Source organism: Aspergillus ibericus (assembly GCF_003184845.1).
Source record: "Aspergillus ibericus CBS 121593 unplaced genomic scaffold BO80scaffold_22, whole genome shotgun sequence".
Lineage (NCBI taxonomy): Eukaryota > Fungi > Ascomycota > Eurotiomycetes > Eurotiales > Aspergillaceae > Aspergillus > Aspergillus ibericus.
Window position 1 is genome coordinate 136,320 of NW_020292120.1, and position 17,325 is coordinate 153,644.

Genomic DNA, 17,325 nt, shown 5'->3' on the forward strand with positions numbered 1-17,325 from the left:
TTACATCCCATCTCTCCTCACGTTACATAGTCCCCCTCCCCTCGACCTTACTCATCACAAGCTTCTACAATTAGCTACACATATTCTACCGCCAGCTACTCGGACTCCTTGTCAAGCTACTCCTTTCCTCTTCTCCGAAGCACCGTCTCTCACTACTGCCGTGAGCTTCTGTCGCTATCCCCGAGAAACCCTATCCGCCCCTGCTGGTTACCGTACCCAACTCTTTCGTTCGCTATACATCTTCCTCTGGACCTACGTTGTACAACACTACGCCGCTCCAGACAGCAAGCTAATCAACCCACGAAAAGCTTATTACAACCAATGTGCCCCATATGCCGTCACGGTCCCCATATAACCCGTCCCATCCTCCCACGTCCGCCTCTCCGTCCGGCCATATCCATCCTGCTGCGATCCCTTTCCCAGCAGAGGGAAACTCGCCCTATCGGATTGCACAAGATGCACCAGGCCAATCGTCCATGACTGGCAACCCAGCCACGTCACCTTCGCATCGTCGGGGACATTCTCGTTCCATCAGCCATCCGTTCCCCTCACCCTTCGGTGGAATCGCGAAACGGCGCAACCGGTCGATCTCTAAAAAGGATAACTTCTTGTTCGATTCCGATGATGAAGATGACGATCAAGTTACTTATCTGCCGGATCCTCACTCTGCCAGCCCTCGCAAGGGGTCCCTGCGTCCGACCCCGGCAGAGGAGATGACCTCAGGGAAGTGCATGGTCTGCAACAGCACGGTGCGTTGGCCGCGAAGTCTCAAGGTTTTCCGGTGCACGGAATGCTTGACTGTGAACGACTTGGAGCCGTATGTGGACTCGGGAAAGGCTGGTAGCCATGGCCTTCTAGAGAATGATGGGAAAGCACCCACCCCCGTAGTGCCCAGAAAAGGTATTTCACACACTGGCGGTCTACTGTCCAACTGGTGAACTGACATCGCTTAGCTATTCCACTTTCTGTCGAGCGGACAAAGACTATCCTAGACGAATGCCTGTCCAAGTACCTCCGACAGCTCCTCGATGTCCCACAACCGCAAAGCTCATCGCCAGAGACCTATAATGGAAAGCGCTTGGAGATCGCGCAGGATGAGAATCTGTCGCAGTCTCCGAACCAGTCGTCCGGGTATTTGTCTGAACCTCGACAGCCGGTGGACCCACGAGGCCGCAGCTCTTCTACGTCCAGTAAGCCTGTGAAGCCGGAGGCAATGGGCGCGATCCCGAATTACTCGAAGCCTAATCTGACTCCGTCTTACGCTCATGGGGAAAGGAAAGGCTCTCAGATGAGAAGTAGGGATGCTCAAAACACGCCAAAGCGTGATCGCTCGCCTCGGAATGCTGCGCCATTGAACGGGTCGGACGCTAAGGTTCCCACCAGTCGTCCTTACGTCTTTAGGGCGCTCGAGGAATATATCATAACCTCGTTCAAAGGCTGTGACTGCTTGAATAGCTCCTTTACAACCGTGCAGCCGACATCGCAGACCGCCGATCACGGCAGTCCACCGAAGCAGAAAGCGGAACCCAGCTCTGCACAGGCCTCCAACCAGGTAGCATTCGAGCCGGATCCGAAGCTGCTGCTCCTGGGAGATATTGCGGAAAATTCCTCTTGGTGGATGAATGAGGTGGAACAGATTAGTAGCACCCATCCGTCGCGATCGAAAGAGCGCCGCGAGAAATCTTCGAGTTCGTCTAGACCCGTTTCCTCCCGGAGCCCTCGGATCAATTGGGCAGAACTTGCGCAATGGCACCACATGATCATGACGGCAGGGACGTCGTGGGTCGAGCTTTGGTCAGCGATGAAGCCCCTCGAGGGATTGAAAGAAGATGACGTCCTGAGAGCTCACAAATGGGACACCATCGATCTCGCCATGGTCGACAGGGAGATCACTGAATCACGGTTGCACTTGCACCGAACGCTCTTAAAGGCCACGGAAAACCTCCTGAAGCGGCCGAGGCGGCCCTTGAAAAAGCCCGAGGATGTTCGATTCCTACTGATGCTACTGACAAGCCCATTGATCCATACGTCCAGCCCGTCTCTGTCGGCTTACACTCTGACTCCTTCGGCGGCGCGTAGTGACCGGAGGCCTTCTCATCCAAAAGATGGCAATTTGAAACCAGCATCTCGTGATCTGAAGCCACCTCCGAAACCCCGAAGCAGTGGTCCAGGGCATCATTTTGGCATCGTGAAGAGGATACTGGGACTATTGGCCAACTTGCCGAACGACTGCCATCATTACCTAGTGTCATGGTTCTCTCGTTTCTCTGCCGGGCAATTCGAGAAGATAGTCGACCTCACTGGTAGCTTCGTCACTCATCGTTTAGCCCGCCAGCATGGTCGTAAACGCAGTGAGTCGGCACAGCACGATGACGGTCTGGTGCCTAGCTTCTCCAGCGCCGCCGGCAACACTCCGGCCGAGCTACATGCTGCCATCAACGGCAGGAGCCCCAGTAAATCAGCGAATGAAAAGCGCGACCGGCCCGTCATCTATACTGATGACTGGCAGGTTCGGGCTGCAGCCCGCGTCATGTCGTTGCTCTTCACGGCTAACAATGCGAACGTCAGCCGCAAGCCGGATGGCATCCTCGGCCAAGATGCGGGCTCTGTCGCCAAACATCCAGCCAGTCGGCGGGGTCATATGATTCCGATCAGCTCCTTCTACAACACCCTGCTGGACTATTCGGACCTCGTGGCCGACTTTGAGGCCTGGGAGTCGAAGACGACGAAGTTCTCGTTCTGTCAATATCCCTTCTTCCTGAGCATCTGGGCCAAGATCCATATCCTCGAACACGATGCCCGCCGTCAAATGGAGGTCAAGGCCCGCGAGGCATTCTTCAACAGTATCATGAGTCGGACGGCAATCAGCCAGTATCTCGTGCTCAAGGTGCGGCGCGACTGTTTGGTCGAAGACAGCCTCCGTGGCGTCAGTGAAGTGGTTGGCTCGAGCCAGGAGGAAATCAAGAAAGGGCTTCGTATCGAGTTTCTGGGTGAGGAGGGCGTTGACGCGGGAGGTCTTCGCAAGGAGTGGTTTTTGCTACTGGTCCGGGAAATCTTTGATCCTCATCACGGTAGGTGGATGCTCTTTGTGCCGATTCAACACCCTCTGGACCAGTCTGCTAATCTGTTACAGGGCTCTTCATCTACGACGAGGACTCACGCTATTGTTATTTCAATCCGTACTGCTTTGAGTCCTCGGAGCAATTCTTCCTGGTTGGCGTGCTCCTGGGGCTTGCCATCTACAACTCCACTATTCTTGACATTGCTCTGCCCCCTTTCGCATTTAAGAAGCTCCTAGCAGCGGCGCCGCTGTCATCGATCACGCGGCCCACGTACAAGTGCAGCCTGGATGATCTGGCCGAACTCCGGCCCGCGCTTGCCAAGGGTCTTCGGGCGCTTTTGGAATTTGAGGGGGACGTGACGGATACGTTCTGCTACGACTTCGTTGCGCAAGTAGATCGATATGACGAGGTGGTGCCGGTGCCCCTCTGCGCCGGAGGCGAGAACCGGCCGGTGACGAACGCTAATCGCCGCGAGTTTGTGGACCTGTATGTACACTATCTGCTGGACACGGCGGTCACGCGGCAATTCGAGCCGTTCAAGCGGGGGTTCTTCACGGTGTGCGGGGGTAATGCGCTCTCACTTTTCCGTCCGGAGGAGATCGAGCTCCTGGTGCGCGGCTCGGATGAGCCGCTCGAGGTGGCGTCCCTGCGGGCGGTTGCCACGTATGACAATTGGTCCAATGCACGGCCGGAGACGGAGCCGGTGGTACGATGGTTCTGGGACTTTTTCGAGCAGACACAGCCGCAGGCACAACGCAAGATCCTGTCGTTTGTAACAGGGAGTGATCGGATCCCGGCCATGGGGGCAACGAGCCTCTCGATCCGGCTGGTGTGCCTGGGCGACGACTCGAGCCGGTTCCCAACAGCGCGGACATGTTTCAACCAGCTGGGACTGTACCGATATGAGACACGGGAGAGACTAGAGCAAGTTCTGTGGGATGCAGTGCTGAACAGCGAAGGATTTGGGCTGAAATAGACAGGGAGCAGGACTCCCGAGTTCGAATCCAGTGGTGTCTTGGGGGCATTACCGGAATTACGGGTATTCGCATTATAGGCATTAGCACTGAACAGTCTTGTGGGTTTTAGGGCGTTTTTGTTTCCTACCAGGTCGGTGGCGCGGGGGAGCCCTTCCGGGGGTGCATCTGGGGGAGCGAAACATGCATCTGTGGCCGGGACCCGATGGACGGTGTAAGTTTGACAAGGAGTCGATACGAGATGACACCGGCGGTCATGGGACTGTGCCTGTGCCGACCCAGGCAGCCAACGAGTCGGACCGAAGCGGTGGCCGGGACGGCCTGACGGGGTCGGGCGACAGTCAGGGAATCGGACCGAGAATGTACATAGCAGTACATAGCAGAGGCGCCCGAAGATAGACGGGCCCGACAGACGGTCGATGGGTCGCGTTGCGAGGCCAAATGCAAGCGGCAATTCCTCGAGTGATGCACGATGGTTGGTTACAGTTTGACACGGGCAGACGGCCAGCACTGTAGAGTCGTCGACCGTCCAGTAGCACGGGCGAGAGGTGCATTCCGAGGGCGCTAGTCGCCCCGTTGGCGGGTGGGGCGGCGGAGAGTTTGTTTGGCCTTGCTGTTGCTGGAAGTCTCTAGAGTAGATACGCAGTAGAATGAGATCGAAACGCGATCCTCGGTATCCTTCCAGTTTCCATCTGATGCACCTCAGCCCAACCGTAATGAAGTCAAACCCCTCCACTACCTCGCACTACATAGTATGTACGGAGTAGATGACGGAAACCACCAGGTACCACCACCACCACCACCGCCGCCGCCAGGGACCATCCCAACCAACCCTCCCGCCGATCGGGTACCTGGCCCGTCTGGCAGATTAGTCCCAGTCTAACTCAGCCATCGGGAGCAGGCGAGCAAACCAAGGCACTGAGGCAGGCCGAGCGAGTGGGGGATGAAGTCATGGGGATCGATCGAGGCTGGTAGTGTGGGGGTGTCTGTAGTCTGTACTCCGTACGGAGGGATTTCTGGTGGTTTCTGCGATGAAGTCATTGTTTTCTGTCTGGGGGCTTGGCGGTTGGTTGGGTGGGTCCGTTTTTGGCTAGGAGTAGGTTTTGGTGGTGGTGTTGGTGGTTTGGGTTAGTAGGTTGGTAGCGGGGTTGGTGATGGGTTGTTTCTGCCATGTAGAGTTTGGTTAGGACGAAGTATCTAGCTGGATTGGACGGACTGCCCGTACTTACTTACTGTGTAAACTGCAGATATCTAGATGCAGGGAGGAGAAAAAGGCAGGGCTCCGTGAAAGGTAGGAGTAGTGATCCCATGGTCTCCTGGGTAGACAAATCAGACCACGTCGCGCCAGGGATTCCCCGTTCCCGCTAGCATGGTCTAGGTTTAGGGCCGCTCGGTCCGCTCAGGCGTAGGAGACTAGGAATAAGAGAGGAGGTGGGATGAATGAGGGGATGAAATGCATGCATGGGCCATGGGGACTTACGTACGGGTACGTAACGGGTTGGGTTGCTGGGGATGGATGGATGCCATGCGACGTGGGTGGATCAATCATCGATCGGGGTCGTACCTATACGGTATAGGTATGACCATGGACTCTCTCTCTGACTTCAGGGTTGCCCGGCGGGCTGCCATCCGGACCCCTCGATGGCGGACATTGAAATAGCCTCGTTTGCCCCCTCGTTGGGTTGATTTTGTCTTCATCTTCATCTTCATCTTCATCTTTCTCTCTTGCATACACTGCTCTCCTGCTGCTGAAGCTGTACTATCGCACATACTTTGCTCTCTTCTTGTATGTCTTCTTCCTTTCCTTGTCTGGCTTGATGCTGGTTAGGGTTGGGGGTAGGTCGCGTGCTGACTGGTCGACTTGTAGTAACTATACCACCTCACATCATCAATCATGGGTTCCACACTTCCTCAGACCATGAAGGCTCTTCGCTATGAGAAGCCCGAGACGCATAGCATCGTTGACGTCCCTCTGCCTGAGCTCCGTGACAACGATGTCTTGGTATGTCACTACACTTCTGTGTTTATCGACACCACTAACCAGCCCCTAGATCAAGGTCAAGGCCTGCGGTGTCTGCGGAACCGATCTGCACATCCACGAGGGTGAATTCATTGCCAAGGTATGCAACACCACCTCTCCGTAGACCATGCGTACCCAGTCTAACCGTCGCAGTTCCCTCTTGTCCCTGGTCACGAAACCGTCGGTGTTGTTGCTGCCGTCGGCCCCAAGGTCAAGAACTTCGATATCGGCGACCGCGTCGTTGCCGACAACTCCGAGCTGTGCGGCGAGTGCTTCTACTGCCGTCGTGGTGACGAGCTGTTCTGCGAACACTTCGAGGCCCATGGTGTGACCATGAACGGTGGTTTCGCTGAATACTGCGCCTACCCTGCTGGCAGGGTCTTCAAGATCAAGAACCTCTCGGACGTGGATGCCACGCTGTTGGAGCCTGCTTCCTGCGCCGCGCATGGTCTGGACAAGATTGCCCCGAAGATGGGCTCGTCGGTGCTGCTGTTCGGTGCTGGTCCCACTGGTCTGGTAGGTTTTCCATCTGGATGCATGGAATTTTGAATGGTATGGTGCTGACGGTTGTAGATCCTTGCTCAATTGCTCCGCCAATGCGGTGGCTGCCGCGTGGTGGTCGTCGCGCCGGAGGGTCTGAAGATGGACCTGGCCAAGTCCCTGGATGCGGGTGACGAGTACATCGCGCTGTCGCGTCAGGACCCCAGCGCGCAGTTCCAGAAGCTGAAGGACGAGAACCCGTACGGATTCGACATTGTGGTCGAGGCCACTGGTAGCGTCAAGATCCTGGAGGACTCGATTCACTATGTCCGGAGGGGTGGTAAGCTGGTCGTGTATGGCGTGTATGCCAACAAGGACCGTGTCTCCTGGCCCCCGAGCAAGATCTGTAAGTCTCCCGGTGTTCCTGTCTGGTACCTGCGACATGCTAATGAGGTGCAGTCGGCGACGAGATCACCATTCTGGGCAGCTTCTCCGAAGTGTACAAGTTCCCTGCTGCGATCGACTACCTGGATTCGGGCAAGGTCAAGGTCAAAGGCATTGTCAACAAGACATTCAAGATTGATCAGTGGGAGGAGTGCTTGGCGGCGATGAAGAACAAGTCGGCCATTAAGGCGGCGATCACTTTTGATTAGATGGCTGGTCCATGATCATTAGTTGTAAATAATGAATGACGAATCAATACTATGTTAATGATGAGCTTTGTTCTTTGTAGAGGTATCTTTCCGTTGACCTGGTTCAACAGTATATATTAGCAGTGGAGTGGGAACGGGGACCCCGGGGGTCACCCGGGGAGCCACCAAGGTACCTGACGTGTAGACACTTTACTCATAGTCGCTAGCCTGAAGTCCATCATCTCAAGGACCTTGAGAGCTATACCCCAGACATGGTGGTAGGGTCAGCTGGAGATAGCTTGGTTCAACCGCAGAGAAGTTGAACCCAGGGATGAGCTGCACTCGGCTCGGGACCTGCTATCGATAAGATCGCCCATGAAATCTTCTCCACCCAAGCTCCGTCACCACCACCGTCACTACTGTCACCATCTCCCCAGTCACACACCCTCAACCAACCTATTGATCCTCCTTCCTCCCTCCCTCTACCTCTTCACCCCCCACCTCTCACCCAAACCAACAACCCAAAATGGTAAAACCCCTAACCTTCAAAGGCGACAAGCCCAAGAAACGCAAACACACCACAGACTCCTCCACTTCCTCCGCACCCAAAAAGAAACCGACCCTGACCACCTCCTCCGAATCCCAACCCCCCGCAATCAACGAAGAAGAAGACGCCTCCACCCTCTCCGACCAATCCTGGGTCTCAGCCGACACGCCAACCGACATCTCGGGCCCCATCCTCCTCGTCCTCCGCACCAACCCACCGACATGTCTCGCGACGGACGCGCACGGGACGGTCTTCGCTAGCCAAATCGAGAACTTGATTGAGGGGGATCCGGCGACGGCGGAACCGCATGATGTTCGGCAGGTGTGGGTTGCGACGAAGGTGGCGGGGATTGAGGGGTGGAGTTTGAGGGGGGGGAGTGGGAAGTATGTTTCTCCATCATCTTCTCTTCTTGCAATTTTGGATGAATTTGGGTTCTTGATGTGCTAATGCGAATTTGGAATGATAGATACCTCACCAGCGACAAACACGGAATTCTCTCCGCCGCTGCCTCAGCCGTTTCACGACACGAGATCTTCACCATCACCGAGTCGGAGAGTGGCGGGGGTGGGTTCTTTAATGTAGGGACGGCGAGCAGTGCGACTACAACCGGTGATGCCGATACGCCGGAAGGACAAGCTCAAGGGAAGGAGAACAAGAACAAGCCGACGTTTCTCTGTGCCAAGGAGGTGTTGTCCAAGACGACGGCATCCGGGGTCAAGGTTGAGGTGCGCGGGGATGAGACCAAGGTAGAGTCGAATGAAGGGACGAATGTCCGGGTGCGGATGCAGGCGCGCTTCAAGCCGCGCATTCAGGCGAGTAAGGAGATCAAGGCGCGGGAGAAGATCGGGCGGAAGGAGTTGGAGGGCATTGTGGGGAGGAGGTTGGATGAGGATGAGGTGCGGAGGTTGCGGAAGGCGAGAAAGGAGGGCGATTTTCATGAGGCCGTGTTGGATGTGAAGGTGAGGGGGAAGCATGATAAGTTTGCGTGAGGGTTTACTCGGTACAAAATCCTTATAGAGGCATCTATGTATTCATATCATGTCGGAATGGCTGTATACACACTCCATATATTCATGTCTATATCCGTCGGGTATCATCTACAGTTTATCATCTTGTCACAGTCATCGGTCATCATCAGGAATGGGCGGTTTGCAGCCAAGGGTCGCTGTGCATCGTCGTGTCAATTCCCGGATACGCCAGCCACCCTCCTGGCAGCACGCTCTTCTTGCATAATGGGCAGAGGCTGCTACTCTGCATCAGCGACGTGTCGATGCACGGTGGATGGAAGATGTGCCCACATGGGAGCTCGCGCACCCTCGACAACATCGGCACATAGTCGTCGAGGCAGATCGCGCATGTGGTCTGCAGCCGACTAAGTCGGTTCTGGTGCTGCGCATACGCGGCATCCGGGTGGCTCATCGTCGCGGATTGTGGTGGTCGTCTGACGGGTTCGTCATCCGTTGCTTTTTCGGGCTCATCGTCTGCCACCCGGGGCGGCTGACTCGTCGCGTCCTCTACCTCGTTCTCTTCGATAATGTCCGCTAATGGCTCCCGGAACGGTGCGATTTCATTTTGTGTGCCACTGTCGCTCGCATCTGGGCCCGGATAGAGGTAGATGGGCATCGTCTCCAAGAACTCGGGCGGAATCTTGACATGATGCTGTGCCAGCTGTTCCAGGTCCGCTTCCCCGGCCTCGAGGCGGCGCTGGAGCTCTCGTTGGTGTCTTTTGTGCACAAGCTGATAGAATAGAAGGAGTATGATGGTGAGGACGAGTATCGTCCCGAGAATGGCGAGAATGAACCCCCAGATACTGGGCATTTTCTTTCCGCCGCTGTCTAGGCAATGTCAGCTCCCACTGCTCAAGCCCGGCAGCGCTGGCACTCACCTATATCAATGACTGCCATCAGTCGGGAAACCCCTGACTGTGTTTGCGCTAATGCAGTCTGGTTCATCGTCCCATCCCGTGACAGCTGGGCCATCAGGGTCACACCCGCCGCGCCGGGAATTGCGTAAACCGGAAAGTCATTCCGCGATTGCCACGCAGCACTGCCTCCTAGCAGCCACACCGGGTCATTTGCGGACGGCGGTTTGGTATCATCGTTGGACGGCAGGAAGAAGACCAGCGCGTCTGGCCTGGGATGCTGCGAGGCATTCAGAAACGCCTGTGTACATTCGTCGTTTATCCAGGGCGCCAGCCCGATCATACGAGTTCCGAACGGGGTGACGCCCTGGAGGCGGGTGACATTGGCCGGTATGAGCGGAGCGGTGGCATTGTTGCACCGGTTCTGAGCATCGAGGAGGGGAACGAAGAGTAATCCCTCAATCGGGCTTTTGTCCGGGGCATTTTGCTTGGACAGCGTCTGAACGGTGCTGTCGAGCCTGAGAGAAAAAATTGAGCTTTCCTAGATGTCCCTGGTAAGCTTCTCACACCGCAGTTCCGGGGCGTTTGTGACGTACATTCAGAGAGGCCGTGGTATTGCTCGGGTCTGCAAAAAGCGTAGCAACCGTGGTGAGCGATTTGGCAGCTAGATGGAGGCATTATCAGCGATCGCCCCGACATTGATAGGAGGTTGAGATCTACGCTGGAATGTGCAGCATTCTCTCGAGCAAGGGAGCATACTCATTGTGAAACACGATCGTGCAACTAGCACGGGTCCGTCCACCCAGGAGGATTCCAGCAGCTTAAAATCGAAGTCCAGGGAGCATCATCGTCCGTATCTTGCACCGAGTTGGGCAAGGGTCGACGTCAGACGCACGACGACTACTGCAAAGGGAAGAATGCGAGGGCAGAGGCAATATATTATCTCGTCTATGGAAGAATGCTGACATGTCAGGTCGACTCGACTGCCAGTCGCGGATAGTGGCTGCGGCCACCTGTAAGAAGGCCAAGCCTATGCTGAGAGACCCTGCAGGTTTGATGTGGTGCTGCTCCGGTGGCTGCCTCTTGGAGGTTCATTTTGCTTGTTCAGACCACCCATGGTCTTGGAACGCTGTTTGCAGTGAATGACGTTTGCGGGAGGAATCCAAGGCATTTCCAGTGAGGGCTAAAAATAAACCTCAGTGAACCGATGAGACCTGGGATGCAAGCATCTTCACTTCGTCCAGGAGTCCTGTGTAATTGCATGACTCTGGGACTGCTAATGGGCGAGTGCTCCAGGCCGACTTCATAGCTGTTGTACTACCGTCTGCTGCAGGGTGGATGTAGATCGGGTCCCTCCCACCCGCGGTGGACCCTTTCCTCGGTAGTCTCTCACGTGACCCGCGGGAGCTCCAATGCTGACATCATGTGATGGTCTCGCCACGTGAGATCACATGCCCCATCACGTGGGAGGCCGGGCATCTCCGTCCAGGCTCACCATCAACAACAATCCCCCTCCAATTCACCACACCTCGAGACGCTGTGAGCATTGCTCTTTGATGCAGGGATCCTAGCAGGTGAATCCCGTGCCCGAGTCAGTGTTCACTTTCAGGGGCCACTATCTTGAAGCACAAGCATCATGGGCTATTAAGTTCCATTACCAGTCCAGACCACATCTCATTGCCCACCCCCTTCGCGCATCGCATCGCATCGCATCTCGACAACCGCCATTCCCGTCAAGATGCCCACAGCTAGTAAAGGCAAGGGCAAAGGTCGCGAAGCGCGACCCTCCCGAAGTCGCAACACCACCCCCAACTCCAGCTTCAGCGCCGGCCCGACCGCCCCCGCCCAGCTCCACATCTACCTCGACAACGATGCCTCCAAGTTGATCCTGACCCCTTCCGCCATACAATATGGAGAACTCCTGGAGCGCATGGGTGGTGTTGGCCCTATCCCCGACTCCAAGTCGCTCGAGTTGTTGATGGAACACCTCAAGACCCTCAGCCAGCTAGCCGAAACTCGGAGTGACGCATGCAATGCTGGCATCCGGGAGCTATCACAGAAGCGCAAGGAGGTGGTCGAAGAACCAGAGTCAGCCGAGAGAGATGGTAGCGACCGCGTGAAGATGAAGCGTGAAGCTGATGATGAGGAGGAAGAAAAGGTGTTAAAGGGAGGGAAGTTGAAGAGACGAAAGGAGCGCGGGAGCAGCTCCAAAGAGGAACGCCCGCTGGCTCACGGCGCCCATGACATCGCACGACAGGATGGCGCCGAGACAAAAGTTGAAGGAGGTACGTCGGTGCTGCATTCCCAGATGGATACGCGGTGTGGCTTCCACAACCCTGGACTGCACGGTCTTGAACCCAACCCATCACCCCATACCTACTATATACACTCTGTATCCCATGATCTGCGTAGTTAACTCATCGCCAGCCGCATCGCCAGCTTCCAAAAAGTCGAAGCACGCGCCTTCCGAAGAGGCCTCATCACTGTCACCTTCGTTGCGAACGTCGCCTCGGCCAGCCGCGGCCGACACTGCCGATGATGCAGGGTCGCCCGGGTCCGATGATAGTTCCGAGTCACACCAGCCTGAGCCCGCCCCGGCTGTGCCACAGGTGCAAGTCTTCGGCCCCAACCCACTCAAGTTCGATGATCCGACCGTGTACCATATTCGGGACGTCACTCCAGACATGACAGACGAGGAGAAGAAGGTGATCTACAGCGTAAATCGTTTTCCCTGGAGTGATCTGAGCCATCTGATGGCGGGCTCCCCTCCAGATCGGGATTTCAGCAACGCCAAGCCGACCAACCAAGTCAGCGCCAATACGTTCCTTGCCTATGTCGACCCCTACGTCCGCCCATTGACGGAGGAGGACATGGCGTTTCTGAAAGAGAAGGTGGGCATTCTGATCGGCTCCGATACGACCATTTGCTAATAGCCACAGGGTGATCGAGCGACCCCCTTCATCATGCCCAGACGCGGAAAGAAACACTACACGGAGACGTGGGCTGAGGATGACGGACTCATGAACGTTGACCAGGCTAACGGTGACAAAGAGCGGTTGCCTCTCAACCAGGGCCGGGGAAACATTGACCAGGTGACCGACGAAACCCTCGAAACCGACAAGATCTCCGTGGGTCCTGTCGTGAGCCGCCTCTACTCCCTATTACGTTACGAGCATCGTGCTCCTCCCGATGAAGGCACCGCCAATGGCTCCGTCAACGGCGATGTCGCTAATGGCCCCATGAACGGCGACTCTATGGACATTGACCACCCAGCTGGGGACTCTGAGAGCAAGCCTCTCCCCTCGGCGACCGCATTCCCCGACGCCTCTCCCAACAACTTCAAAGTTCCCGCCGCGAAGCTCGATCACGCACAGCTGGACGAGCGACTCAAAGCCGAACTCCGCCACGTCGGCTTCCTCGGCGCCGATGACAACCCCGACTACGACGCCCACTACGACGATGACATCGCCCAGCGGCTCCGCCTTCTCCAAAGCGAGCTCAAAAAGCAAATGATCATCAACAGCGCCCGCAAAACCCGCCTCCTGGAGATCGCCCGTGAACGCATGGCCCACCAAGAGTACATGACCATCCACGACGACCTCGACTCGCAAGTGCAGCAAGCCTATCTCAAGCGCACCCGCACTCTCGGCAAGAGCAAGAAGGGCTCGCAGGCCAAACACCGCCCCGGCGGCGCAGGCGGCGGCAGCCATGTCGTCAGCGCAGCGGGTGTCGGCCGCCCCGCCATCGGCGACGTTGCCCGCACCCTCATGGACCGACGCAAGCGGTGGCGTGATTGCATCGGCCCCGTCTTCAAAGACTGCAAGACCAGCGTACCAGGCAAGGCCGAAACCGTCTTTGACCCAGCTCTGATGGCCGAGTACGAGAAGGCCGAAGTCGAGGGCTGGGACGAAGAACAGGAGTGATGAATGATTCTCAATACCCACTTTTGACTAACTCTAACTCGGGTTGGTTTATATTTGTTTCGCTGTACATCTTTTCGTTTTTTGCTGTGCCATGTTAGCGATGCTCGGAGTGGGGCCTGTATTGATACGTTAGATCACGATTTTGAGTTGTCTGTGTCTCCCTCTATGGACTTGAGGGGCTTTGGTTTCCGGGTTATGACTGGCGTTGTGGGGGGATGTTACTTATTGATCGATGGATGAATTACTTGATGGATGGGCGTTTGGCAGACGTTACGGATACGTACGTATCTAAGAAGATACCTATATTCTTTCGGATAGGATACGATAGGTGAGCAGAGGAAGGCTATTAATACCACTCAACTTTACGATGTTACTCCTACTTGATAGTTTAGCAAGTAGATTTGGGTTGATGATAACTGGGCTGTAATTTTAATGGGTATCAATATCAACAAAGAATCTCTATACGGGAATGATAGATGCCGCGCCGTCATCGATGTAATATCAACACCTCCCCCGGGAACCTCTTCAGCCTTATCGTTAGCTCCCGCTCACTGATCTCTAATTCTGTGCAGATCTGATCGAAACAATGCATTCCGTCGAGATACTTGGACAATGTCTTGTCATCAATATCATCTTCCTCTTCCTCGCCCTCAATTGTGACAATCGTGGCGGGTCGACTTCCGCTGTACACAGACGTTGGAAGGCCTGTTCCCTCGTGCTGCACAATCGGTGCAGGATCGTCTCCCGCACTGGATGCGTAGGGGCTGTTCGCGCCCGTGCCTGGGCCGCGTGATGACGGCCCGCTGGGAGAGTGGAATGTGGTTGAGGCGTGGTGATAGTGGGAGGATTTCAGAGGCGGGGCTGGATTACCAGTCGCGTAGGCGTATTTGTGCACGCGGTAAAGGAATCCTTTGATTATGCCAAAGGTGATGAAGCGGCGGATATCGATATGGGCTAGTTTGCGGCTGTGTTGGAGGTACCATTGTTTGATGCTCTGGCCTTGTTTGAGGCTGGCGTAGAGTTCCACGATGCCGACGCCATCGACGAGCTGAAGTTCCGTGGGGTGGGTGGTGGTTGCGGTGGCATCGTCGTCTGTGGCAGTTGCTGGGGCCGGGGATGTGGTTCGACTGCTGGATGGGATGGTGGCGGCGCTGGGACTCGGGCTAGGAGTTCGACTGGGGCTTCGGCTGGGAATGGTGATTTCACTGGTGCTGCTGGTGGTGAAGGGGTCGCCGACTGGTGGCCAGACGGCGTCGGGGTCGTAATGCGGGGGGTAGCCCGGGGCGAGGGCAGCGGACGCGGCGCTGATTGGAGAGGCGAAGATGGTGTTGACGTAGCGGGCGCACTCCTGCTGCATATCTTCATCTGTTGCGATTGTGGAGCTGAACTGGGCGGTTGGGGCGTAGATGGCTGAGAAGGAGAAGATGTCGAGGAGGAACAGGCAGCCATAGTAAAGAAGATGACGGATGGCACGGCACGTTAGGGAGAAGTCGGTGTCAGCGAGGATGGAGATGATGCGGACGCTATTGACGCCATTGATGTGGGGGACGATCTGGAGGGGGAGTTCAGCTGGCTGACGTGCAGCAGGGGGCTGGCTGGGTTGCATCGTACCCGTTGCATGGTCAGATCCCAGTTCTCATCCATGAAGGTCTGGTATCGGACTGTGAAGAGAGGCACATGCCATGCCTTGACGGGCGGAGGGGCCGGATAGACAGGAAACAGCTTGATGTTCAGGGTGTTCAGCTCATCTGGGTCATCATCCCCTGTCAGCATCTCGGATTGGGGTAGACCCGCCGCGACTGAAAGGGTAGGAGTTACCGATTGGGATCATGCACTCGCAGTAGTTATTCAAATCTTCCATCAGCGTCTCACACAGACTGTAGACCTTCCCTTCACCCGATTTGGAGTGATCCCTGGACAGGAACCCATTTTGCTCCTCCAATCCGTGCATCAGATCCGCTAGCTTCTGAACGACGCTCTTGTAGGTGCTGAAATCCTCCTCCTCGGAAAGCACCACGCAGAAGTTAAAGATGAACTCGTTCCGGTCATACCGAAGGGACTTCATGCAGATCGGATAGCCCAGGATGCGATATCCATTGGTGCAGACCTGAATCAGGTTACCGCAGAGCTCTTGCCGGGGGATCACGAAGAAGGAGATGTCAGAGAAGGTCAGGAAGAGGGGCTGTGAGGGGGCGGTCGCGGAGGGGACAATGGCGCCATCGGGGACTTGGTGGACGACCTTGGGCCCTGTGGAAGCCAGTCAGTGAGTGGCAGTCAATAATTTTTTCGGGATGTGGCTGCCCACCTTCCTGCGTGTCGAACTTGCTGTAGAAGATGGCCCTGATCATGGTGGAATTGGAGGCATCCGAGGCGGAGAATTGGAACTGGCAAGTGGCGGGGAGCCGCGGGGAGCTCCAGCCAGCATAAGAATAGTAATCGACCCGCAATCGGCGACCGCGCCCCCCCTTCCCCATAAGTCATCAGCCACTACTCTCGCAATTCGCAACACTATCGGATCGGATTACACTATTTTGGTCTTTCCATCGGAATTGTAATCTGCAATTTATTTTTAGAGATGACCGATGGGAGCGAGTCTATCGCAAAAGGGTGCCGCAAATTGGTCAGGGGTATTACAACAGTAAGTGTGAGATGATGACGCACAAGATGACAGGAAATCTATCAGCGCAGCAACAGTAATGGGAATGAGAAAACGGAGCAATGAGGAATGGTCGCCACAAATTCCACCGGGGAAGCGCCGCAAATGCATGATCAAAGGAGCCGAACCCGTTCGCTAATGGTGAACTCGCAAAGAAGGAAATTCAGTCGACGGCGATTCTAGCGTCCCGCCCGGGATGGCGAATGAGCATAGCGCCGGACCCCCCTGCCCGACAGTATGGACGGGGTGGGTGCGATAAATGGCTCGGAAAGTGAGGCGGATGGTCGAACACCTGCCCTCCCGAGCGGTGGCATTGAAGAAGGCATGTCGTAAAGGTAACTCAATGGTTGGCCCATGCGGATTGCACTAAGCACGTCGGTGTAGCTTCCTCGCTCTCCGGCTTCCTTCAGCCACTGCTCCCAGTCTTCATCCAGTGGCACGTCGTCCCCCTGTTCGCGGGCTGCGGTCGCCGCCATCAGGCGATGGTTCAGCTCCACGCCGCAGCTTTCCATCTCGTCATCGCTTGAATCTTCCTCGTCTTTTTCTTCCACAATACAGTCGATTCCCCGATCATCAATCAGGCCGCTGGTGGGGCGCACAGTTTCGCATGTATCAAAGTGGAGGTCCACTTCCGGGAAAGGTTCCTCGTCATCCTCGTAGTCCTCGTAGTGGACTTCAATAGAGGGGAGGGGAGAGGGGGACGCGGGCCGGATGCTATCTGCGGTAGTATCGCGTACTTTCACCCCTTCTTCCTTTTCGTAACGCTCCCGCGCCGACTTGGTGCCCTCCCAGCGACATAAGGAAGAGATCTCAGTCTCGGTAAGGCCAAGCTCATCAAAGGCTCGGAACAGTCTGCGATGCCATGGGAATCGGCCCAACCTCATGCGATGAGGACCGTATGAATAGTCAAGCCCGGGATATTGAGCCTCGGGGCAGTCCAGAGATCCATAGAACGTCGACGTCTCGATTCGGACTTCTGGAACCAGGTTGCGAGTGATGTGCGCAGAAAAGGTGGCCGGATCGCTTGCGCGCGGGCGCGGAAACAGTGTGCTGTGCACTATTTGAGCCAGCGAAGGTTTATGCATGGTGGTGGTAGTTGGTTGGTAGTGGTGTTGATAATGAGGGTTGGTGACGGAGAGCGGGTGATAAGGAACGGAGGTATAGTACCAG

The 17,325-nt window shown here is 56.0% G+C and overlaps 7 protein-coding genes across 7 annotated transcripts; 4 read left to right on the forward strand and 3 right to left on the reverse strand.

Moving 5' to 3' along the window:
• The first annotated feature begins 118 nt into the window (after positions 1–118).
• On the forward strand, positions 119–4,100 carry BO80DRAFT_97949 (HECT-type E3 ubiquitin-protein ligase). The gene is made up of 3 exons (XM_025724982.1): positions 119–900; positions 954–3,071; positions 3,134–4,100. Exons 1-3 carry the CDS (start codon positions 333–335, stop codon positions 4,036–4,038), a joined length of 3,591 nt encoding a protein of 1,196 aa, XP_025574754.1. The 5' UTR covers positions 119–332; the 3' UTR covers positions 4,039–4,100.
• A 1,401-nt stretch (positions 4,101–5,501) lies between these two features.
• BO80DRAFT_502496 (zinc-dependent alcohol dehydrogenase family protein) lies at positions 5,502–7,189 on the forward strand (the record flags this gene model as incomplete). Its single annotated transcript, XM_025724326.1, has 6 exons — positions 5,502–5,822; positions 5,904–6,038; positions 6,088–6,156; positions 6,210–6,572; positions 6,630–6,942; positions 6,996–7,189. Exons 2-6 carry the CDS (start codon positions 5,931–5,933, stop codon positions 7,187–7,189), a joined length of 1,047 nt encoding a protein of 348 aa, XP_025574755.1. The 5' UTR covers positions 5,502–5,822; positions 5,904–5,930.
• Positions 7,190–7,343: 154 nt separating this feature from the next.
• BO80DRAFT_502497 (uncharacterized protein) lies at positions 7,344–8,796 on the forward strand. The gene is made up of 2 exons (XM_025724327.1): positions 7,344–8,098; positions 8,182–8,796. The coding sequence occupies exons 1-2, from the start codon at positions 7,695–7,697 to the stop codon at positions 8,702–8,704; spliced, it is 927 nt and encodes a 308-aa protein (XP_025574756.1). The 5' UTR covers positions 7,344–7,694; the 3' UTR covers positions 8,705–8,796.
• A 53-nt stretch (positions 8,797–8,849) lies between these two features.
• Positions 8,850–10,339, reverse strand: BO80DRAFT_435214 (RING-H2 finger protein; the record flags this gene model as incomplete). The annotated part of the gene is made up of 4 exons (XM_025720903.1): positions 8,850–9,550; positions 9,601–10,117; positions 10,173–10,240; positions 10,336–10,339. 4 exons carry the CDS (start codon positions 10,337–10,339, stop codon positions 8,850–8,852), a joined length of 1,290 nt encoding a protein of 429 aa, XP_025574757.1.
• Positions 10,340–11,099: 760 nt separating this feature from the next.
• On the forward strand, positions 11,100–13,872 carry BO80DRAFT_425595 (histone acetyltransferase NGG1). The gene is made up of 3 exons (XM_025719553.1): positions 11,100–11,859; positions 12,002–12,465; positions 12,514–13,872. The coding sequence occupies exons 1-3, from the start codon at positions 11,315–11,317 to the stop codon at positions 13,497–13,499; spliced, it is 1,995 nt and encodes a 664-aa protein (XP_025574758.1). The 5' UTR covers positions 11,100–11,314; the 3' UTR covers positions 13,500–13,872.
• A 114-nt stretch (positions 13,873–13,986) lies between these two features.
• On the reverse strand, positions 13,987–15,847 carry BO80DRAFT_455672 (nitrogen permease regulating protein NPR2; the record flags this gene model as incomplete). Its single annotated transcript, XM_025722125.1, has 4 exons — positions 13,987–15,051; positions 15,111–15,247; positions 15,318–15,746; positions 15,805–15,847. 4 exons carry the CDS (start codon positions 15,845–15,847, stop codon positions 13,987–13,989), a joined length of 1,674 nt encoding a protein of 557 aa, XP_025574759.1.
• Positions 15,848–16,334: 487 nt separating this feature from the next.
• BO80DRAFT_455673 (uncharacterized protein) lies at positions 16,335–17,240 on the reverse strand (the record flags this gene model as incomplete). Its single annotated transcript, XM_025722126.1, has 1 exon — positions 16,335–17,240. One exon carries the CDS (start codon positions 17,238–17,240, stop codon positions 16,335–16,337), a length of 906 nt encoding a protein of 301 aa, XP_025574760.1.
• Between the last annotated feature and the right edge of the window lie 85 nt (positions 17,241–17,325).